Source organism: Stegastes partitus, unplaced genomic scaffold, assembly GCF_000690725.1.
Source record: "Stegastes partitus isolate 25-593 unplaced genomic scaffold, Stegastes_partitus-1.0.2 Scaffold803, whole genome shotgun sequence".
In the NCBI taxonomy this organism is placed as follows: Eukaryota; Metazoa; Chordata; class Actinopteri; family Pomacentridae; genus Stegastes; species Stegastes partitus.
Genome location: NW_007578534.1, coordinates 35394 through 60214, shown reverse-complemented (window position 1 = coordinate 60214; position 24821 = coordinate 35394). Strand labels below are relative to the sequence as shown.

The 24821-nt window shown below is 43.9% G+C and overlaps 1 protein-coding gene across 1 annotated transcript in view; it reads right to left on the bottom strand.

Moving 5' to 3' along the window:
- Window positions 1-23848, bottom strand: part of nsmfa (NMDA receptor synaptonuclear signaling and neuronal migration factor a) — a 50117-nt gene extending 26269 nt beyond the window's left edge. Inside the window, exons 1-4 of the mRNA XM_008292341.1 lie at window positions 23661-23848; window positions 7468-7529; window positions 6272-7156; window positions 5108-5174 (exon numbers count right to left, since the gene is read on the bottom strand). Of these exons, the coding sequence (XP_008290563.1) occupies window positions 5108-5174; window positions 6272-7156; window positions 7468-7529; window positions 23661-23731 (1085 nt within the window). The 5' untranslated portion in view covers window positions 23732-23848. The remainder of the gene's footprint in view (window positions 1-5107; window positions 5175-6271; window positions 7157-7467; window positions 7530-23660) is intronic.
- Window positions 23849-24821: the final 973 nt, after the last annotated feature.

The following is a 24821-nucleotide window of genomic DNA, read 5'->3' as shown; positions in this document are numbered from 1 at the left end:
TTTTATCGTACCGTGGATGTGAAGTGCTGAAGCTTCTGCAGCACATGTACAGTTGAAGCTTTTCTTTTTTTAACACCTGTACAGTATGTGCCCATTTATTAAGGAATAAAAGTCTGATTCACTGAGGCTGGCTGGCAGTACAACTCTGACCCAGTAATTGAGGCACTGTAAGCAGATCCTGGTGCCTTTGAGAGCTGCTGACATCCTCGCACCTTCGAGTGCCACGTTCTGACTCTTTGGCTTAGTCAGATTAGATATGGCTGTAAATAAGCAACGGCGGCGCTATAGCCAGAAACGAGCGCCAGCGGCACTCAAGCAAAGCAGAGGAGGTGGGAGGGGGGGACGCTTCGTACCTCTGGATGACTTGTGCCGAATCCTGCTCCCTCTCTCTCCTTTTTCTCTGCACAAATCCCCGGAAAGCCCTGCCAGGACGTGGCACAGTATTAAAGGGATGAGAGAGGGAGAATGCTGGCATAGCGAGAGGGGTAGGGCAGCGCAGAGGGGAGGGTGGGTTTAGCTGCAGGGTTTGTTTGGCTGTGAAGGGGACGCTGTTGTAGGTAGGCAGCAGATAGCGTCGACTATAAAGACCGGAGAGGTGAATCACATCCCCAGCTCGAATTTTATATTCTATTCACCCTTGAAACAAACGCGCCAGCCTGCATGTGATATAATCCGTCATCCAATAGAAACGCTAATCTGGTGACCTTATGTGACTTTGTTCCGTCTGCTCGTCTTAAAGAAAACGGGGAGCTTTCAGGGGGGGATTTTACACTTTTCAATACTTTCCCAGAATCAGTCAAGCTTGTTTGTTTTATATCCTCATGTGAATTTTAAAGTTATGTTGAGTTCGGAGCTTACGCTGGCTTAATTCGGCTCCTGGAGGCTGGAAGAAGCAGCAACACCCAAAAAACTGTGCATTTTTTTTTCATGGTTTTTTTTTTTTTCTTTTTTTTTTTTTTTTCACATCCATTTTTCATGGATGCACTAAACCTATCATCCGCTAGCAAGCAGCAGGGACGGCAAAGTTGTCGCGGACGCCCCACCGTTCATTTTACTGGAGCCGCTGTGAAACTTGAGCATGTTCAGGCTGGCAGAAGGTGATAGCACCGAGCTCGCTCTGGACTTTTACGTGTCAAAGTACAAACGCGGTGTGAAATGTATCACTCTCGATGTGCGATTATCTTTTCCGCAGACTTAAGGAAAGGTGCGACCCAACAGTTCTGTGAAGCTTGTTAACATTTGTTCGGAGAAATGGCATCTCCAACCCCGCTGAACATAATGGTTTGTGGTGTTTAATGATACTCCGCTGTGGCTACTTGGATTCTGGGAAAGTGGAGGAAATTAGGCAGTAAAACTCCCCCCCTAAATAACTTGTCGCTTTAATGAAAAAAGGCTGGCCTTGTTCTGTCCTATTTTAGCTCAAACGAATTCCACGGAAAAGACAAAAACCAACAATGCATTCTCTCTAAACTTTCCCACCCAGATTGTGGCACTAAAGTCCAGTCATGAATTTGTGCCCATTAAGCTTTTTTTCTTCTTCTTTTTTTTTACCTTAACATGTCCATATGGGGATGTTTTATGTGCTAGAAGACACGTCGTGATTGCATTTCCTCTTTGAAGGTGAGTCTTAAATACACAGATTCAGACGTCTGACAGTTTCATACGTAACAAATCTAAGGAACCGGTTTTGTCAATTTGCCACGTGGGACTTTCTGTATTATTATGCTTTTTCCATATTCGTTAATGTAATGTCCAGTATTATTACTTGTCATTGTGTTGAGCAGTTTTGCTAGAATGGGTGAGCTGGTGTGCTGAAGCTGCAGCGACTAGATCTGCTCAAGGATGCACCGGTGTTAAAGTTGCATCTTTTTCAATGGAAACTACTTTTAAATATCTAACTTTGGTGCACAGAGATGAGGTTTTAAGGCTTTAATCGGACTTTAATCGCCACTCAAACGAGAGTAAATACAGTCTAAATTCATCCACAGGTTTACTCACATGTGAAACTCCAGTGAGCTTTTACTGGGATGGTTTATGTGCTGACTCATCTAAAAATAAAAACTACCGTAGCTCTGTGTTTTAATGGAGCAATATTTAACACACCGATGATGCGTTTGTAACAAACAATTTAGGTCAATGCCACAGTACATCTTTATCTATCCAGGAAACAGTTTTTATTAGCAGCGATTCATTGTTGGTTTTGGTCTTTTCGTGAGAGTAAGAGAACGTCTCTAGGACCTGTAAGCAATAATACATCCGCTTTGAGCCAGCAGCCGGAGATTAGTTTGATCAACAGAGCAAAAGGGAAACTCAGCAGCGGCTCGGGTTAGTCGGGCTCAGTTAGGGGAGGCGTGTTGGAGTGGGAGGTATGCACAATGAAATGTCAGGGTTTTTCTTGTTAATACATCGTCAGTGTTAATAATGTTAGCAGGTATCTAATTGCTCAAGCTGCTTCTTTTAGTCACTTTGGAACCAGCTAACAATCCGCATGCGACACGTTTCATACCGGATGCTCACCTGCCGCGGTTCTGAGGAACTCATTAAAATCAATAGCTCCAACCGACCGACTGACAGACAGACAGCTGACTTCTTGCTAAACTACAACTGAGCAGAAGACACCGGGGGGATCACATTTTTAGCACTATAAATACTTGTTCTCATCAAACCTCTCCGAAGCCAATTTCCACAGTCGGTTCCAAACACAGCGAAAGTCAGCCAGCGCAGATTCAGCGATAATTAGGCCGGCTGTGGAGCAGAATTAGAGCACTAACGCGACTGCCACAAAAAATTTTAAATGGCCAAAACTCTATTGCTGAGTGAGACTGTCGTGTGTTTGTGTGTGTGAGGAACTGATGAAACTGTGAGGTGGATGTGAGCTGGCAGGCTTTAGGTCATCCAACACGCTGAGACGTTTTCTTGACTTGAGCTCAGCAGACTTACTCAGCTGCAGTGGATTACACCGGACGTTATCCCCGCTGCTACATGAAAATCCTGCGGCTCAATTTTCCCCCATCTTTACGTGAATTAAAAGACATTATTTGTGCTGACTAGGCTTCCATCTCACCACCTGTAACTGTCAGGAAATCAATCTTTGAAGATCTTTAGTGTGTTTTTTTTCCCCCTATTAATACGAGCTTTAAGGTTTGCTGTCTTGGTTCCTGCGAGTCAAAAGAATCAAACCAAACCGATTCCAACAGCTTCCTGTCACTATCTGTCCAACCCCACACACTGAGGCCCCGTTTAGCGGTGATATTTCAGTGCGGTTGGGCTTTTGGTTTACAGGTAAACGAAGCTACCTGTCACGGAAAATGAGCATATCTGAAAACTCCAGCCAAAGTAGAGATTTGGAAAAACTCCGTCTGCATGTAGGCAGGAGGAGACGGAGTTTGGCGTCACAGTACGCGACAAAAGCGTCATCAGTGTCATACGTGTGTGACCCGTGTTTGGCTGCTGTGATAGAAATGGATGCTGTCAAAGCAGTGTTTGTTTTTACGTTCGTGCAAACCCTTGTCTTGTACTCTAATGCCACACAACACCTCGTTATCGTTAAAGTAACAGGAAGTAATTCGTGCCATTCATTGTTGTGTTTTTTCCAGGATTCTGATTGGCTAGCAAGGCTGTCTGCTTCTCGTTACACTGCCCCCTGTAGGTCTGGCAGCTCATAGCAGCTCATGTTTATGCGAGTTTGTGTAAACAAAGCGTTTTTGAAAACGTAGATCCGTTCTTGCGTGAACGTGGCCTGAGACACACATGCTCACACATCCCTCTATACGCCATCGTTCTGCTTCGTAGTGATTAGTTCTCTCTAACTCAGCAAATGCAGGCCAAGGATGAAAGGTTAAATGGTAAATATCAACGTTGAGGGGCAGCAGTTAAGGATAAGAGGTAAGTGAGCTAAGAAAGGTGGGGGGAAAAAAAAGCAGGCAGGGAAGAATACTCACGATATCCTGTTGAGTGTCCCGAGATCAATTAGCATGCAGGAAAAGAGGCAAAGAGAGAAGAGGAGGAGAAAAAAAGAGAGAGCACAGTTTAGGCACCAGTGAGCAATGAGTTCAAATAACACACAGAGAAGGAAAGAGCAGGGAGAGACATAATGAGACAGAGACAGAAACTTATTGTTTGACCTCCGCGAACAAAGAAAGTCAACTGGTAGCGCCACGTAATTGCTGCTGGTCTGCGCTCATTTAACGGGCCAAATGAATGGCCACTTATGCAGCGTATTGGCAGAGTGTGAGCTCAGAACATGATCTAACAAGCACCTAATGCGAGATGAAAGGTGAAAGTGTGAAAGATGCGGTTTAAAAAGAGACAGAAACGGCCGTGATGGACAGAAACAGATTGCTGGAAATGGCAGGAGATTCGGCATTTTGATGCCAACTGGTTGTGACAGTTGAGAGATCTTTTACTGCCGCAACGCTCTTTAGACATGCTAATATTATGCTTTTATACTGAAGCGCAGATTCATATTTACACTCTCATTTTTCAGTTTACGTGCTTTTGTTAAGCTGGAACCCCAAACTGCACACACAGAACATTAATGCCGTTAGTTTGGGTTAATTCGATGCACATGTGCTGCAATACGACGGTAATAAAGTTGTCGCTTGTCAGCAGCACGTCACTTCAATTAACACATTTCATTAATGAAATCTTAACAATAATTGATTGTTTTTCCTTCCTTGAACGTCAAACGATCTTTTAATAAACCAGCAAAGACGGAACAAACCGCATCAATTATTTAACTTCAACATAAAATAAGAATTGACAAAGTATTCACTATGATGGACTGTCCTCCCTGAGCAAGTTTTAAGGGGGTCTGCAAGGTGATTTTTTTTTTTATAGCTCGCTGAAATGAAGGTCAATGGCCGCCCGGATAGAAAATCAATCTAAAAACCGATAGCATGCTTTGGAAAATGGTTGGCGGTAATGTTAAGTATGCAGGTAATGGACTTTTTTTTGGAGTTAATGGACTAAAACAAGCAAAAACAGCAGTATGGTCAGTTTACTTTGACCTTCCAGACAGTAGTAGATGCACCATGACTGTGACTGCATGTTCATGCATGCGTGTTTGTGTACATGTTAAATGTACTCGGGAGGATTCGACACTCACGCCTGCATGGTTGTTGTGGCAGTTTGAAAGCTGAACATGTTTTCCTTTGGGAACCAGTTAGTGTCTTCTGCAATCAGAGAGGGAAACAAAATGAGCATTCCAAGGTTAAGCGGACAAAGAGGAAGCTTTGCGCCGCGTTGGGCAAATGTCGTCATAAATATATTAGAAAAATGAGAGGCACAAAAATAAAAAACCAGCACTTCACAGTCCACCACTCCACAGATGGAGAGAGGGAGACACAAGGGAAGAGACAGCAGAGGGGAGAGACGAGGGAGACGACGAGTCAGAAATACAGACCACCACGTCACATCCAACATCAAACCCTCAACCCCCACCGGACCTGAGAAGAAATAGATTTGAAGGAAGCGTGTTGAAACGATTAACTGTGATGTTTAGCTAATGTTGATGGACATTTTCTTTTTTTTGGGTGAAGATTGTGTTTTCAGACTAATTTGTCAACTTAAAATGAAACTTAACTCAACTATTAGTAAGTATTTTATTACTAATGTGTGATTTTCTTACTTTTTTTCCAACCAAGTGGGAAGTGTTGCTCCTTAGAAACAACTATAATTAATCTGTCACCAACGACAACAGTTTAAATGAATCCTAATTTTTAACTAAAATCCCTTCAGGCAACGGTAAAAGCAACAAGGACACCTCTGAATGCGATGTAATCTAATATAATTGCCACACAAGCAACACTGCTGTTGACTTTTTGGTCGTTTTTGAACCAACATTTGTTGTATTGTTCATCCTGTTAACTGAACAAGTCATTATGATTGTTGAGTGCTTTTGACTTTTCCTATGTTCTGTCATTTTCTAGCGTTTTTGAAGCAGCTTTTCTTTGCCACCTTCCACTGTAGAGCCCTACAAAACAACAGTTTTTATCTTCACAGGGCAAATATACTTTTTGTTGTTCCTTTTATTCCGACTACTTTCATGCAACATTAAGTAGGCAGCCAAGAGACAACAGTTAGATCGCGCTGCTCTCACATGGTAACTGTGTGTGTTGTGATTGCAAGCAGTCAAATGCTATTTCATCTCTGGTCCCATGTCCCGCCAATCCCTGCCACGGGGCGTCCTCCACAACCTCGCCGCCACCCTTCCCACCCTTAGATTGGATTTCAGCGCCTCTCCCTTCCTCTGTGTCCTCCGCCCTCTCACCTCTCTCCAGCCCAGTCACCCGGTCCACACTCCACATCCGCTCTAGGCGTCGGTGCTGCTTGCCTGCCTCTCGGGACGCGCTCTCCAGGTCCAGCGAGCCCTGGCTGCGAGACGGAGCGCCGCTGCACGAGTCGCAAGCCAGCCCGCTGCACTCCGCCTCGCCTTTCCCGCCCTCGCCCCAGCTGCGGATGTTGTGGGCGCTGACGGAGGTCTGCAGCGGGGGCTGGGACAGGTGATGGTGGTGGTGGCCGTGGTGGTGCGCTCCATGATGGGAGTGGGACCCTGCAACGGTTAGCTGCTGCTGGTTGCTGCTTCCGCTCGCCCCGCTGCTGCCTCCTCCGCCGCCGGACTGCGCATTCGAGCGGTGGTGGTTGCTGTGATGGTGGCTGCTGCTGCTGCTGCTGGTGCCACGGCCGCTGCTGGCTCGGTGGTATTGCGTTGGAGATGATGAGGTGGAGGAAGGGGAAGTGGAGGGCTGGACCGAGCCACCTCTAGATCCCACCCCGCCACTCCCCGACTTCTCCTTTAGGACGTCCAGTTCTAAGCTCTCCTTGCTGCCCCGGCCGCTGCTCATCAGCATACCGTGCTGGGTGGTGATGGTGTACACGCGGGCGGGCTGCAGGGTGCACTCCACACTCTTCTGCTGGTCTTCTTCTGCTGAGAAGCTGCGTTCGAGGGACAGCCGCGGTGGCTTGGTAGAAATGGTGATGGAAGGGGGAGGGGGCTGGAGCAAGCCCAGCGGCTGCTTCACGAGGCTGGGCTCCGGTTTGTCTTTACAGCCCTTTGTGTTGGAGCAGGGATGGAGGTGGTTGTTGTTGTCGGGACCAATCGTGTCACTTTGCGTCTCCGGGTCAGGACCCACCAAGGTTTCACACAGGAGATGAGCTAGAAGGTGAAACAAGGAGACGGAAACAAAGGCAAATATGAGCTTTAAAGAATAGGAAATGCACTGAAGTGCTAAAGAAAATAGAGGAAAGGGGGGAAAGAAGAGGAAGAGGACAAGCTGGGGATGACACAGAGGATAACATCATCATCTTTCTTCGGCTATCAGCTGTTGTCGTGACACGCTAATGAGCACAGCGTGGCATTTCAATAGAGGATGAGGTGCACCAGGTGGAGGAAGGATTAAGTCCACAGCGGAATATGCAGAACACAATAGAGGGATGAACAAATGGCGGGATGGCAGAGACGCTGACCTGATCCGTTTCGGTTTTCAGGGTGTGTGTGGGACAGGTACTCTCCAAATGCTCGTGCTGCTCTGTGGGGACACACACATGACACACATAAAGACATTAATTCATGGGTGGAAAGGAGGGATGAGTGGAGAGAATTTAGAGAAGGGGAAGGGGAGAGAGAGGAGAGAAGGGCAAGGGAACTGTAAATTATAATCCTAATTGCCTTCTTTGTTGGCTTGCGCCACCCACAGATTAAGATGCCGCTGTTTTATCTCCACACTTCAGGCGGCCTCAGACCGAGAGAGAGAGACACAGTGTGAGACAGCAGGAGGAGATAGAGTGAAGGATTGTTTTAGGTGGAGTTAATTTCTCAGTGTGACCTCACTTTGCGTCGGTGGATGTAATTTGCAGCCTGCAGAAGTGTGTTTGCATCCTCGTTTCGCGCACAGAATGCATGTGTGGCTGCATGTACTGTATCGACGTGTCAAGAGAAATACTTAACCTTGACAGCAAGATTGCTCAGAGATGTGCTGAGAATGGATTCTGTGAGCTCCACAACCGCAGTACTGCATCAGGTGCCTTTTCTTTTTTTTTTGTTCCTCTTGGTTTTTCCTTTTACTCACACACAGAAATAGATGGACACACTCCACAGACATCCATTCAGCCACATACTGTTAAAAGCTAATATCACAGAGGGCTTCTTCTTTTAATATAATGGCCCCAGGTCTGCCGTTGAATGATACTGACCTCCTAATGTTCCTCTGGTGAGTGTGTGCATGGCAGGAGTCGAACAGGAACAAGAGAAAGACATGCAGGAGGGAGGAAAAAAAAAAAAAAGATGAATAACTCTAAAGATGTTCTTTCAGTGTCAGTCTGGGTTCTAACTGAGGGGAAATGTACCGCGGCAATAACTATTAGGAAAAATGATTCGTGGTAGTAATTAAGGGGAGAGGAAAGGAGAAAATGTGAGCGGCTTCGAGACTATACTGCCGTCCTATATGAATTTATTCTTTAAGTTATTTAACCCGCTGGACTTCAAAACTGGCCAGAAGCCAAAATTACACCAGAGCCAGAAACTGCAAAAACCCAGAGAAATATTATGTTTTCAACTTGAACTACTCATCTCTGACGCGCCCGTCCATCAGGAAAATAACCAAATCTAAACTTAAAACTGCTCAAAATTCTGCATGTTTCATTTAGAAAATTGCCCAAAATAAAGTCTTTGCACGCCTGAGATTCTGTACAAAAATTTAAAGTCAGTTAACCTAAACAGTTCAAGAACCTGGCTGTTGAACTGGGTTGAACTGCAGGCTGTGTTTACAGAGAGCAGACAGAAGACAAGTATCGAGACAAATTAAAACTCATCCGCTTTTCCCACCAAGGCTGAGGCTTTATCTTGATGTTTAGTGTTGTTTTTATCTGCTTCCTGTATTTCTATATTGTCTACCTTTGTATTAGTTGCTTATTGTTTATTGCTTTTATTGCTTTTAGCCTGTGAAGTGTCTTTGAGTTCTTGAAAAGCACTATACAACTAAAATGAATTATTAATTATTATTAAAAACACAAGCAAACAGCATGTCATTTTTTTTTTTTTTTTACATAGGAGAGATATCTTAAAATGTTGTAGATGTCGATTCAAGAGATTTTTAGAATTTGTTTTTGTAAAATAAATCATAATTTTTCTTTATTTCATGATTAATTAATACATTATAATGGTGTCATTCTGCTCAGAAGACATTTTTGAGTTCTTCTACTTCTCGCCATGGTTTCCATGGTGGTGTTTGTCCACAGCGCTTGGAGTTCAGACGTGACCACATCGGTATTGGCTGATATTAGTGTTTTTTTCCCCCATATATCGGTATCGGTCCGATGAACAAATATAGCCGATGTGAGAAACCGATGATTGTCTAACATCAGCGCCTTCGTCTCTACGTTTGATATCGCTGCTATTTCAGATGTTTTTACTGAAGTGGTTCTGGACTTAAATATGTTTTGATTTTGTTACGTAATAAAGAAGACTATGTGGTCTAATTTGGGCTTCTTTTGAATAGTTTTCACGTTCTCACACTCATTTTTCGGTGTGAACAAAAATTGAATCGACATTGATAATATCGGTTATCGGCGATATCAGAAATCTTAATATCGGTATCGGACAGAAATTTTAATATCGTGCACCACTAATTCTTGCTGATTATTATTTTGCTGAGCAGGCAAAGCACCTGGTAATCTCACAAAAAGGCACATAAAAAGGTCGAGGCAGCAGAAACCACCTGGAGCCACAGAACACATACATTAGAGCATCTATAATTTAACACGCTTTAGCAATATTTAGAATAAATGAGTACTTTTATTTTATGCTTTCAGTATGTCCATCTTCTATATTTTTTTAAACCTTTTTTTTTTTTTTTTGCTTAATTTTTTCCGGTTGCTTTTTTTTTTTTTTTATTGCTTTCTAACTTCTAACAGTGTTTACCGCTAAAGGATCTATTCAGAGTCAGAATATAGGTTTTATCTGGTGGTATAGATCCTTAATGAAGGTTCTATTCACGTGATCTTAAAAAAAACAACCCGATGTGTTCACTACCAGGAACTAATTATCTGTTTACATCCGTGAGTTTATCCCGGAACACAGCCTGGATGGTGGTTCTGATTTTCTCGGATGCAAGCTAATGTCAGAGGTGGCTGCTGACACACATATAAACACTCACATTTGTGCTGAAGAATCCCCCGTATGCAGGGGAATCTGTGGGTGGACACCTCCTCCCTGGCAGCTCCGTCAATTATTAAAGCCTGTCCAGCAGCAGCAGCAGCAGCAGCAGCAGCAAGCCCACAAACACACACACACTCGCTCACACACTCACATAAAACGCAGGAGTGCTGTGAAATCAGACTTTTCAAACACTTATCTGATGCGCCGGCCTTTCCTCCCTCTCACGCGGTTTCTTATTTAAACTTAGCCCTGTATTTCTAACCCCCTTCCTCCTCTCTCACTCCCTTGAAGCCAGCTTCCTCCAGAGACATTTTTAGTGAACAAAGCTGGCCTACATGTTTAAAGTACCATCCTGAGAGCGTATTACCTCAATCTGAGGGAAATACACATTTTAGAAACAGAAATCCGTTCATTCCGATGCACCAAAAAGCAAATTTTACCAGCAGTGGATCTTCTAAAAAAAAAGATTACTGTCATATTTGCCCTCATTGATGTAGATGTGGACGGACCTCTTTAGCAATATAGAAGATTAAAAACACTGCAAAAGACAGCAGTAATCATGTTGTCTGACTGCAGCTCAACTGTTTATAGCCGTTCCAACTGGTCACACTTGAAGTTGGGCCGAGCCTGCTGTCATAGAGGGACGTGACGATAACTCTAATGGGGATAACATTAACACTTTTGGACAGTTTCTCTGCAACATTCACGGCGTTGTGCTCGTTTGTACACATGAGAAGTGACAGAAGCAGCAGCCTGAACCAAAGAATACAAAAACAGCTTCAGAGAGAAGCTCAGATCCTGCGTGCATCCTCACCTCTACACACAAGGCCAACTGTTCCCTGAAGTTGCGCGCTTGTTGTGTTTTTGTTGGATTACAGGAATTTTTAGATGCACCATCCCTCAGTGCCGACTTCAAAAAGGTACGAGGATGTTTCTGACGCTGTTCTATGATCTGACAAGCACAGAGATTAAAGCGCATGAACCTCTTCAGCCCCTGATCATTTCAGTTCATGCTTTACTTTGGTCCAAACGAATCATAATGCCACAAATGAAGTGACATTAGGGGATCATTTAGGGCTACTTAGGGCGTTAGGCACCAGAGAAACTTTCCACAGGTTAGCTGACAGCCTTATACATTTTGGAGAAACTTAATGACTCTGCTATTTGGGCCTCAGTTCAGCAGGGTTCCTTATTCTTATTTTGCAAACATAATGAGCGAAGCTTTCCATTACAGGACCTCCTTGGGTAAAAATGAGAAGTCACTGCACTAAACTGCAGCCTATTTGAGCTTGTACATTTATCTAATTTTTACATTTTGTTGCGGTGCAACATTTATAAATGAAAATGTTTTTCTTTGCCCGCAGAGTCAATTTGGCTTCTCCCATTGTTTACCGTCAATGGCTGAAGCCAAAGTAAATCAGACTCCCTGAGAGTTTGGGGGTGTTATTGAGGAGCGAGAGGCTCTGCACGTGCTGCGACACCATCCGACTCCCTTCACTACACTTCTAAAAATAGCTCGCCATGCCGCTGCAATTCTGGTCTACTGCATCATCACCTCTGAAATCCTCTACTTCTTCTGTTGTAATGGTCTGCATCAGTGTGTGTGTGTGTGTGTGTGTGTGTGTGTGTGTGTGTGTGTGTGCATTTGTTATGTGCACGTGAGTCTGTTTGAGTTTCTATTTATATTTCGGGGCAGCAGGGGAAGAAGAAAAGATGGGAGGGGGGTAAAATAAAACAGCAAAGATAAAAATGTTTTTGTGTGTCTGCATGTGGTGGTGAAACAAGCAACTGTTACGGACAGTTGTGATGAATGTAGTCCACGCTGTAATCAGCAGGTGTCCCTCAGAAGCTCTGAGACATTTTCATTCCTGTTTTATTATTCAACAGGCTGGGCTCACTGTCTAGAATCAGCAAACAATGGTGCAAGAGACTCAAATCATCCATTATACATGAGAGGAAACTGAGTTCGGAAACGGAGAGAGAGAGAGCAAAACGCCTCTCAATCCATCCATTAAACAAAAACCTCTCTCTGTCTCTGCTGTGTTGTCTCATATCGCTCCTTTGCACCTGCTTCATATATGATACGTGAGCACATCACATGAGGGGCACAGGTGTGCTCGCACAAGTGAAAAATGAAGGAGGAGGAGGAGGAGAAGGAGAGGAAAGAGCTTGACAGACGGATATAAAATTCGTCCTGCATGCTCGCAGACATGTGACAGGGTTGTGGGGAAAGAAGTGAGTTAGGGAGGGGAGTTTCTGAGGAGGAAAGAAATGATTATAGCAGAGAGGAAGAGGAGTGTACAGAGTGAGAGCGAGAGAGAGGGGGGAAAAAACTGGGGCGTATTAAAAATGAAAGGTAGAGTAAACTTGAGGAAATGGAAGCAGACAGAGAGTACAGTCAGGACAGTGGAGAAGTGAAAGATAAAAAATGACAACAGGCTCAGTTTCCACCTCAGGGCAGCTTTGAAAGCCAACTGAACCCTAAAACCAGAATCCTTTGTGTCATTTAACCCCTTAAGAGACGTCTCTGGGCCCGTGCTATGAAATATGCAGCTTACTGTCTCTGATTTGTATAAATTTTATATATTACTTTAGAAGCGGAGCGACAACGATGACCCAAGTTCAGCGTCTTGAATTCAGATTAGATGAGATATTCTGACAGTGATGGACTTACTTGAGGTGCCCGACTGTGAGAGAGTGAAGCCTTGTACCTTCAAGGCCCCGTGTTGTACCACTTTTCAGAATCAAAGTTTCCCCACAGTGTGTCTTAAAGTTTTTCAAAACACCCAAAATCCACTGTTGTTCCCGCCCCCTTCAGGAAGAATACGCTCTCTGTGTCTGTGATTGACAGGTGGAGCTGATTGGTTAGTTAGGCGTCACATAGCACCTGGGTTAAATTCTTTCTAACCATTCGTGGAAATCTTTACTTTATATTTACAACCGCAAAACACTATAAAATGGATTTGTCACCATCATATAGGAGCTTTAAGGGTAGAGTAGAGTTACATATCCTAGACGACCATATCTGCAATTTTGCACGTCTGATGCTATTAAGCCAATTAATCAAGTGAAGTGACGTTGTTGAGGTTGATTATCTTTGTTATGTTGATGTTTGGTAGCAAGCAAATGGTCCGTACTTCTAGTTGATTTGTGAGAGGCAAGAAAAAAGCATAAAGGCCAATTTGTGATGGCTTCACCACTGAGTCAGAGCATCTCCAAAACATCAGGTCTTGTTGGGCGTTCTCGCTACACAGTGATTAGTAACGACCAAAAACGATCCAAGGACGGACAACCGGTGAGCCAGCAACAGAATCGCGGCCATCCAAGGCTCATTACTGCACGTAGGAAGTGAAGATTGGCCGTTGTGATCCGATGTGACAGAAACCTTCTTGCAGAAACCCTTTGTGTTAGCTACGATAGAAGGTGTCTGACCACAGGAAACTGAGACGCACTGTGTGTTCTGAGAGCCCACGCCGACCCCCGTCCACCACCGAAAGCGCCCACAACGGACATGTGAGTGTCAGAAATAGACAGTGAAGCAATAGGAGAAGGTGACCTGCTCTGATGAATCATGTTTTCTCTTCCATCATGTGGATAACTGGGTGTGTGTGCGTTGTTTAGCTGCGGAAGAGAGGCAGCAGTAGGATGCGCTATGAGAAGCCAGCAGAGGCAGTCTGGCGCTCTGGGCAATGCTTTGCTCGGAAACCTTGGGTCCTGCATTTATGTGGATGTTACTTTGACACGTACCACCCACCTAAACAGCGCTGTACACCCCTTCATGTCAACAGTATTCCCTGATAGCCTCCTGCAAAAAATGTTTAGAGACGGTTTAAGAAACATGGTGTTGACGTGGCCTCCACATTCCCCCAGATCTCAATCTTGATCGAGCATCTGTAGGAGGCGCGAGAAAAACAAGTCCAATCCACCAAGGCCCCACCTCACACCTTCCAGTACTGAAAGGATCTGCCGCTAATGCGTCAAATACCACAGAACACCTTAAGAGCTCTCGTGGAGTTCATGCCTCAGTGAGTTAGTTTTAATAACACGAGGGCAACGTCCGTAATGACATGGCTGATCTTTGCTAATATACTGTATATTTCACATACTAAACATTATGCAAAGTTTTTACTGGCGTTCACAGTTCATTGGAAACTGAATTAAAAATTACAATGTCATCATGGGATCCATTTAGTTTGGAGAACCATTTAGGGCTTTCTATTATATCAAATGACCTTCCTCGGCAGATGGAGTTTTAATTGAATTAGAGATGTTCATATTATTATTTTTCGCAGCACTTTAAGGGCCCACGTTGCTTACAAGAAGAGGACCAGAATCAGCGGCGTCCAAGGTCCATGCTGAAGCTGTTGTAGCATCCTTAAACCTGCTGCTCTCAGCTACGCAGGTCCTCAAATTAAATGCCACAATACTTTGTTTTCCCACAAGGACACATACGAGTGTTATCTGATCTCAAGCCCTTATCTTTTCCAGCAAGGGATGCTTTTGGCGTGCCTTCTACAAACATTCTAAATCTGTTTTTGTAATGTTATAATATCATGATTGAGGTTTTGTAAAGGCTTCGCTTGTGAAAATTAAAACAACAGTTTGGTTAATAGCTAAAGGAAGGATTGTGTTATTTGTACATTATGTGGAAAATGAGAAAAACAAACAGCGGCCTCTCCTGTGTTTAAGTCTGACATTTTTCTTGACCCGTCCATTCACCCTGATCTCATCCATATGCAGACTTTGTCTCTCAAAAGATAACCTGGCTTTCTTCTTTTTCTCCGAGCAGACGAGACTCATAATTACTATGGCTGCTGGAGGGCTTTCTCACTTCAACCTAAACATATAATCTTTGGCCATTTGCTGGAATAACAGACTCAACTTTAACAGCAGAACTAATCCTGTTATGTAAACCGCTGTGGGTACATCATGAAACCTGAAGTTCCAGCTTTTATTGTCTGATCATCTTTTCTGTTGCGTCTGAGTGAGCGGGTGAAAGTGAATATGAGCATATTTAGCCTTTGTCTGGGTCTCCGGTTCAGCAGATAGTGTAGTGTGCTTAGCATTTCACAAGCTGAATGAGTCAGACACAATTACACACACACACACACACACACACTCCACTTCTTGAACACATTTTGCCGCAAACTCCACTAACCACTTCACCGACGCATAAAAGGACCCAAAACAACAAGAAGATACACCTCAGCACTTCAGCTCTTTTAATGGATCTCGACAGAACAATGCACAACTAGATACTTGACAGATGGGAATGTTACAAAACTCCAAACATGCCCTTTTCTTCATTCGTCTTTGGTTTTTTGCATACTAATGGATGCACAATCCAGATGGTAGAACTAAGCCCGGGCAATAAAACGATGGGGATATCTAGCAGCAATGCTTCATCAGTAGCAATAGGAAAATAGTTAGTTTCTCTGAAATGCATTAGGTTTGGTTGCATAAACAGACCTGAAGTATGCTCCCTCCATGACTCATAAACAGCCTATCATATCCCTTAGTAATGGAGAGGGATGCACAAACAGCCAGTATTTTATTTGTTGTGTTGTTTGGTTGCACATGAGTGGCAAAATGAGGTCTCTCGCCGAGTACACTTTTTTGGTGGCTCGACCTTTCGCCCTCCATCGGTCTCTCCGTGGCCTCAGCGCAGGTCTCCCGACTCCGCCACCACCTGTTCTCCCGTCACCTCCATCTGCACACCAGACCAGACCTCCCCTGGTGGAGGCTGAGGCTGGCGGGGACAAGTGGTTGCCCTTGCGAGATGGACTTCACGGTCTGAAAACACCTCCCTAAGCTGGGAAAGTAGCTCGAATCCCATTAGCATCCTGACTGAACACAAATGCAGCATTGGATTCCATTAGAGAGGACGAAGGTGAAGGTTTGTCTCGAACAGTGAGAGTCACATTAGAATTTCAAGGATTAATTGATTAGTTGTCAACCGTCAAACCAATCGCCAACCACTTTGATAACCAACTAATCGGCTGAGACACCTTACATGAAAAAAAAAAGTCTAAATTCTGTAATGGCAGCCTCCCAAATGGTAACACCTTCTGGTTTACCTAATGGGCAACTCATGCTTTCCACAGCTCTGTTCATACTACAGTTACTATGATACTGGTCTGCTCATATTAAACACCATACGACATACAGCAGCTGGTTATAGATTACGTTGCAGCACTGTATCAGCGATTATTCCTGAGGTGTACCGAGCCCAGTGTGTCAACATAGCACAGAATTTTCTGAGAAATGATCATTTCCTACTTGTACTGGGCTCCATCGATGGAAACTGTGCACAAATCAAAGCTCAGCTGAAGTCCAGCAGTGACAACTCCAATTACAACACTTTAAGTGATGTATTCACGAGGTGTAGATGATTGAAAATCTCCTCATACAGGCTCTCATCATACCAAAAATTTGTTTTAAGCACCAATTATTTTTCATGTGCAGTCGGTGCACTTCCAGTCTGGACATTGCGGGATCAGAAATTTTGGGCTGCACACAGACAGTCAGCACTATACTTCACAGACTTTGGATGACAAAATTTACGTCATGCTTACATTTACGGTGTGGAAAACATAACTTGACTTTCAGAGATGAACTCCTAGCAGCCTGGATAATGTCAGGTGACATTCTAAGTGGCAGAAGTTCAAGAGTTTGACAGCATTTGACTATTAAGTGCATCTTATTGATGTCAGGTCAGTTTACCTCAAAGTTACAGTTACAAGCTAGAACACAAATTCCAGACATAAAAAACCAATTAACAAAAGTGAAAGAGATTATTTAAATTCTCCTGCTTTCACCAGGTTTTTGTAGCATGCTACCATGTTTGAACCAACTATCAGTTACATCTAGGGATGTCCCGATTAAGTATGTTTGACTCCTGATCCACTCTGAGTCATTAAGTATTTATCATCTGCTGATACCATTTTCCTTGACAATACAAACTTTAAGCATTGTGCATCACCTGTAGTACTTGGTTGGGCCACCAGGTGGAGACTGTTTGATAGTACAGCAAAGGTGGCCACTAAAGGAGCACCGTGACAGAGACTTCAATAAGGCTAATTGATCGCAGGCCAGCAAACAAACTATTACAGGACATTCCAGCAGTACACATTACATTTCTCTGAGAAAATGGATCAAACAAAGTATGGAGCAGTGCTGGTACCAATCGCTTCAAAGTTCCAGTGATCTTGAGTTTGAGTTTCATCCCTAATTTGATTCTCCCAAATTCTAAATTCCTACGACTGTGGTGGGTCAAATAATACAAATACAAGGAGAGAAGTGAAAGAAATTTTAGATTGTTAACTAAACCCCTTCATATGTAAGCTGTAAATTTATCTCCACGGCCACAAAATGAACCCTGAAGACTCATGGGATTAAAGAATTGACTTTCAGCTACCTGCAGAGGGGCTCCGTACGGTATTCATTTCCATTATTGACTCATTTCTAATCACTCCGTGCTTTTTCTCCCTGTGGGTTCTGCTGTTATACGGCAGTATAACACAGCGACTGTATACAGTGTCTTTAGAGGTGAGGCGGCTCATGACTGAAAACAGGTCATCACTCCCCTGGCAGTGTTCCCACTGGTCTGAATATCATCAGAGCTTATGTCTCCTCTGGGTGTCTCTCTGCTGTAAATAACGGGCTGCCAAGAAAAGAAATTCCTCACTCTTTATGCTCCTTAATCGAATCCTCCTCTTGGATCCACTAATTAAATTGGGTTTTCTACAAACACACACACACACACATATGCAGAGGAGCACACACACACACAAATGTGCACAGCTGAGGTGATGAGGACCTGTTGAGAGGCTTGTTGCACGTGCTGAGGGCCAAAGGGACTCGGAAATGTTAATTGCAGTCTTGACAGTGCAGTGCATTATGGGACATGTAGGACCAAAGCATCTGATCGAGGAGCTGATTAAAATGTTCGGACACTAATGACTTAACACAGTCGCCCCAGCCACATACAGCGCTGCATGCTGATTCACCCACAACGCTCCTCTGTTTCACTGCAGTAGCCTGAAAATATTCAACATTCACATTTTGCTATGGACAACTGGGCTGGTGTGAACAGTGAGTGCTCTGGTATAGTTTCACACTAAGCCTTGACATTAAGTGGTAATAAGTTTTGCAAAAAAATAATTAAAAATGTAGATGCTTTGCTGACATGGAGAACTTGGCTTATCGATGAAAGCAACATGTACCAGAGTATCATGGACACAGGAAGTTAATCAAGGTGTACATGAAGCTTCAAGACCAACTGAACCTTTTGCTCGATTGGAAACACAAAACTGACAAAAGACAAACCTTCCTCAAAATGACATAATTCCCGCTCATTTTCCACATTGTTTTTCCAATTATTTGAGGATTGGTGTGTTTAATGATGCCACCTTGCTTTTCTTTTGTCAATTTGTCTATTAGCATCCAAATAGAATCAGTGTCGCCAACTGCAGCAGTAGTGAACAGGAAAACACGTGTTAATTTGCTTTTTCTTTCGCTAATACTCTGCAAAGTGTGTTAAAATTTGCACAACACTGGGACTGAAACCTGACTAGTGTTCACAGTGAACAGAATCTATTAGTAATTATATTATTTGCACATAATTTTCAAATAGATTCCACTGTGAACAACAAAAAAAATGTAAAATGAAAATAAATTCTACAATTTAAAAGGCGGCAAACTTGAGAAATGTTGTTTACGGTACACTTCAGCGCAAAGCCAAAAAAGATGAGCATGACTAACCATTCATGGCCATGAAAGCAGCAGTTGTCACTCAAGGTCCATTTATTCATACGCTTGTGTCCTGGATCACATCTTCCTGAACTTCAGGTTGAGTAGACATTACTAAACTCCAAACTGTTTGAGTCACGGGTCGGATTATTCTTGCCAAGGTGCTGGTATGTTTTAAGGGCCGTTTGTCGCGGCAAGACGAATGGTGCGGATCCGATTTAGGTTCTTTAAAATTGCGAGATGAAGCTTGGCCTTGGTGGATGACTGTGCTCTCTGGTTACTGTAAAAAGTAACAGCGACAGTCGAACTGTATTTCACACTATAACGGCGAAACTTTGCAATTAATCTGCAAAAAAATCGCTCAGAATAAATGTCAGTTTGGAACATCTATGTCTCTGCCACAACATGTTCAGATTGTTTTGTCAAAGAATGAATTATAAATAGAATAAACATGCTCGACAGCACACGCAGACAAACAATCCCACTGCACTGCTGGAGTCCTAATCATTGTTCAGCCTGTAATCAATGAAATCTGCCACATTCAGCATGTTTTGAGCAAAGAATTACCCTGTTTGATTGAACAAAGGGAGAGGGAAAGAGATGAAGAGGGAGATAGATGTAATAGAAAGAGATTTGTCTTTACTTGAATGGTTATGCAAAGAATATACATGAATAAATGAATGACTTAAAAAAAGGAACAAGAAAGCAAAATGAACCACGATTTCACTGCAGAATGATCAGATTCTCAGAGCTTAGGAGGGAAGACAGTGTCTGGCTGTTGAGCTCGAGTAAATCAGAATAAAAATGAGCAACGTAGCATCGCCCGGACCCCGTCAACCGAGTTCCTGCAGGCCAACAACAAAGTCACACCTGACCGTCCTGAATAAACCAAGACACAATATTTCATTTGCATCCGTCTGTAAAAACCGATCCTTTCATCTTTCATGCCATTTTTCACACCCTCGCAGCTTCGCGAGCGCTGTTGTCCACTGCCCTTCAGCCGAACCGCAGCACAGGCTGATCGACAGATCAAAGCATTTGCTTTCTCACTCAGTGTCGCAGAATTCTGCTGTGTAAATTAGAGGTAATCTCTCCCCCTTTTCTCTCTCCTCTTCTTTTTTTTTTTTTATCCCTTGCTCTCAGTCGCTAGCTTCTTCTCATGAGCTGCTGGAGGGGAGAGTGTGACCTGTTTCATAACCAGCAATCCATAAACATGCACACAGGCACGCTCGACCACGGGTGCAAGACGCCGCCGTCTCCTGAGTGCATCCGAGGTATTGTTTGCGTTCCTTTGGATTCGGTCATTCACACCAGCGTGGTGTCCTCTAACAAGTCCTCACAATGGAAAACAAACAGGCCGTTTGTCAGCGCTTGTCAAAATGACCCTTATGAGTGTTTTCCAATTTGGCACACCTATCAGTAGGACAAAGACGCAGCAGAAGTCATCTTAGAGATGGCAGTGCCGGTCTGTCTTCTGCTTTGGTCCAGGATGAAATATCTCAGCAGCTATTGGATGGATTGGGATGAAACTTTCTGGAGGCATTCATGATCTCCAGAGGATCAAGTGTGCTGATTTTGGCAATCCTCTGACTTTTTCTTTAGTGGCAATAGTTGTGATTTTTGAGTGAAATGTGTCTGACTGTTGGATGAGTTTGCTTAAAATTTGGCCTTCAGGTTGAACTGTAGTCACTCTGGTGATCTTTGAGGCTTAAGTTGAATTTGTCCAGTTGGTTTTTGACCAAATACCAACATTCCCATCAGCCTCAGCTTCACTCTGTGCTTGGTGATTGTGAGCAAATGTAAAACAAGTGTACAGCTGCTAAGCATAAGCATGTTAGCATTCACCTCAAAGCACCACTAAGTACAGCATCACAAGAACTGCTAGCATCGCCGCTGTTTTCATGTTTAAATTTTACTCCTGACTTAGCTTTTCTCAAATGCAAGAAACTTTCTATGAAACTACACATATGAAGTTGTTTTAGGTCATTACGGTGGTTCTCAGTTTGCAGAGCACATCCTGGTTGTCGGTTGTTCCCAAAAAACTTTGAGTGGAACAAACGCAGTCCGTGGCCTCCGCAAACAAGTCAGCTTTTTGAATAAATCTTTCATGTTCTTTTGTTCAACTAATGTTCTATGCAAGAGAATCAGACAACAGCCGCTGCGAGGAATGATGAAGGAGTTTACGTGCTGTGCAGGTTAACAAGTGTGTGTGTGTCACATAGATCAATTGTATTTACTGTGGCTTATTCCACTTTATGTTTACAGATGTTCTGACAACTTTCCATAGAGATATATGCACCTGCTGCCATTTACCTGTGAGATTCTAAAACCTTGTATCACTTGATCTCAGTCACTGTTTGGGGACAAAAAGCAAGTCAGCATAACATAAATTATTCAATATTAGTCTGATGGCTTCGGTTAGGATAAGGGTTAGAGTAAGTGCATGTAAGTTTAATGTAATGTCCTCTGAAGTGACAGAAGCACAACTGTGTGTTTGTTTGTGTGCACGCAGACTCACTGCTCATGCAAATCCCAGCATGCATGAACTTGGAGATGTGCCATATGGTCAGCTAAGACTGCAGGTGAACAGAGGTGCATATTACCCTGTCTGACCTGCTATAATCCAAAATGCATCCATTTGTCTCGTCTGTTTTCCTCAAGTGTTACAACCAATTAGCGATAAACACACCTTTTACCGCCTCATCAAAATATAATACCAAAAAATTAGTTGTCTGGCCTCGTATCAGTGGTAGAGAATCTTAAATCCCAATAATTACCAGGCAGATAATTCCTGTTTTCAAATGTCTCACTCGAGGGCACGGTTGTGCATTTCACCACTCTACTTTAAGTGTTCTGGCAAGATTAGTACAAAATGTACAAAAGAGATCCTTGGAAAGGAAAACTAAACATGAAATGATGTATTACATGTAAGAAATTGCTACATGAGTGACTGTCAATGGAAGACAAAACTGAAAAACCCACTGATCTGAAGCCTCTATCTGCAGAGACGAGCCCAGCCTCTCCGTCAGACAGAACAGAGGAAGAAACCAACACATGTAGATTAAACGAAGACGGTACAAACGCCTCACTGTATTCATGCAGACGTGTTGGAGCGTGTGTGTGTGACTTGAACAGATGGAAAGAGACCAGTTTTTGAGAGCTCGCTTCCGCATTCATGGAGGTCATGTGCTGGGTGAAAGGCTGATAAATATTGGATGTGATTCAGCTGCATTTCCCCTCCGCTGGAGCCGAGGTTCATTCTGCCATTAAGTCCGAAAAATTAAACTCTGAATTGTGCGAACGTGTGAAGGAGGGAGAGGGGGAGAGAAGACGTATGAAAAGTGCAATGCATCTGAGAGAGCATGTTTGGGGTTCGTCATCCTCAGCAGCTGAATCAAACATGTGGAAGTGGATCCACTGTTGACCTGAAATAATTACAGTAAGCCTGCAGATGGACTCTCTCACACACACACACATATATCTACACATCTTTATACAGTAGGCTGCCTGCTCCGGACATCCTCTGCATATCACATATTCCTTTCAAGGTGGCACACAAACTGCACTGCTATAGGTTCACCGCCTAATGTAGGGAAGACTGAGGGAATGACGTAATAGCACATCAGCCCACATCTGTGGGTTGTTGGAGTCTGCACAAGTCAAGGTCATTCATTGACTGAATTAGAATCACACGCTGGATCCTGCTGCGGGGCCACTGGTGAAGCCCAGAGATGCTGAATTTGTATTCTGATCTCACTCCGGATTGTGGCTCACTGTCTGCGCTTCATGCCACATACGAACACACAGTCACACGTGCGTTACGAGCCAAAGCTGCAGCGGCAGCCTCGCACAGCAGAATATATATGGTGCCATTACCCAAGAAAAAAAAACAGCTGGATGCGGATCTCTCTCAAGAGTTAACAGCTTTGGACGGGTTGGATTCCTGCCAAACAGTCTGAGTCTCACTGCTTGCATAAATTACCAGCCGCTGCCCTCCGCGCCTGACCCAGTAGCCTAAGTGACCGTGATAGGTGATCAGCGAGGAGACACAATCGATTGCAGTGATTGATTAATTGACATCGGGGTTATTTGCCCCGCCGGGGTGTGAAGGCAGCCTTCTCGCGGCTCGATGCGGCCAGCACAGAAAAGCCTTTTTTTGTTGTTGTTGTTCTGGTTTAAATTGCAGTAACAATCAAATGGCATTCCGGTTTAATGCACACGATGATGCCCAAGTGAGAAAAACGCACCAGGGTTTCTGTGAGTCACGGCAGTCCCGCTTTGCCTCTGCATGACTTTGGTTATACAATGATGCTTCATTCACAACATCAGTAAAAGCAGCGACGTGCCAGGGGCGCATCCTCCAACAGCTCGTTTGGACCCGACAACACAGCATTAGGAAGACCTCCCCTGTAGGGGACCACACTGTCTGATCACAGGTGCAGTTTGGGGGGAGAAGAAAGGGAGATTTTTGGCTCATATTTAGCTCAGACGCACGACCCGGGCCAGACGGGACAGTCGGCAGACCAGAAAAAAAGCGCAAAGAGCCTTTTCTCTGCGCATTGCAAGACATGCGGGCTGGATCCAGGATAGCGCAGTGGCAATTCATCAAAACACACACACACACACACACACACACCTTCTAACTTCGCCCGGCTCCTATCCGAAGGCTTAACATTTTACAGACTTCCAGATGGTGCCATTTAGAAACGCGTAAGAGAGAGAAAAAAGGCGGAGAGCTCCGAGCGTCACTCACCTAACTTTTGCTGCCACAGAAGATATCGCATCGTTTCTTAAATTCTTCCTCTTGGACACGGCAGTTCCCATGCTGACATGGAAACGACGCAGGCAGGGAGACAGTTCATTCCAAAGCCTCGGATGGATGGATGGAGGGATGAGGAAAACGGTATAAAAAAAGGAAGAAAAAAAAAGAAAATACGCACACAAAAAAAAGTTGAAGGGAAATCCGTGAAGCTGGGTCACGCACGAGTCTGCAGAGCGAAAAAAGAGGGACGTCAGCCTCTGCTGGCTCTCTGTGTCTGAGTGTCTGATGTGAGCACGTACGTGGGGTATCTGCACAGCTGTCAGAGAGGCTGAAAATACACAGCTCTCTCCCCCCACCACCACCACCACCTCATCCTCTCTCTCTCTTTCTCATTGATCTAAAAATGCAATGGGCGGATTGGTGGCGATATCACCATCATCATCAGGCTCACAGAGAGGAGGGGAGGGGGGGGACGTGGAGGCACTGAATGGGGGACACTGGTGCCATCCACCTGTGCCATTCATCTCATCCATTTTTTTGGGCTGTGTCTTTATTTATTACCCTCTGTTATATAATCGGTCATTTTCTTTGGTAAATGGACTCTTAACCAGAGACCAGCTCAAGGCAAAGGTTGCTCATCCACAGCCAAGGACAGGAAAAAGGGAGAGGGAGTGTTGAGGTGCTGCAGAGAACAATAAAATGATATCAGGAGCTTTAGACTGTGCTGCTGTTTTCAGTATTAACAGGAGTGCTGGAGAGTGAAAGATCATAAAGGTCAGTTCCCTCTGAGACGCTCTGAAACTACAGTATGGCTCCTAATTAACACCCCAACGAGAGATTTCTTTTTTTAGTCACAGATCCACGATGCACTCATTTTTAAATATTTTTTTTCTTACTCAAACTTTTGGATAAGAGGAGTCGTAGGCACATAACCAGAAATACCTCTGAACAAAATGTACAATTCCACCTTTAGAAGACAAACTCGTCCCCCAGCAGTGTGTAAAATTACGTTTAATGTTTTCTGATTTTTCTCCACTGATGGTTTTTGACGTTTTTCTTGTGAAATAGTTTCACCCCCTCAGGTCAGGTAAATTGTTGAAATATGCTTCAGATTAAAATTGACACTCTGTTTTGTTTTAAGGAGTCAAAAAT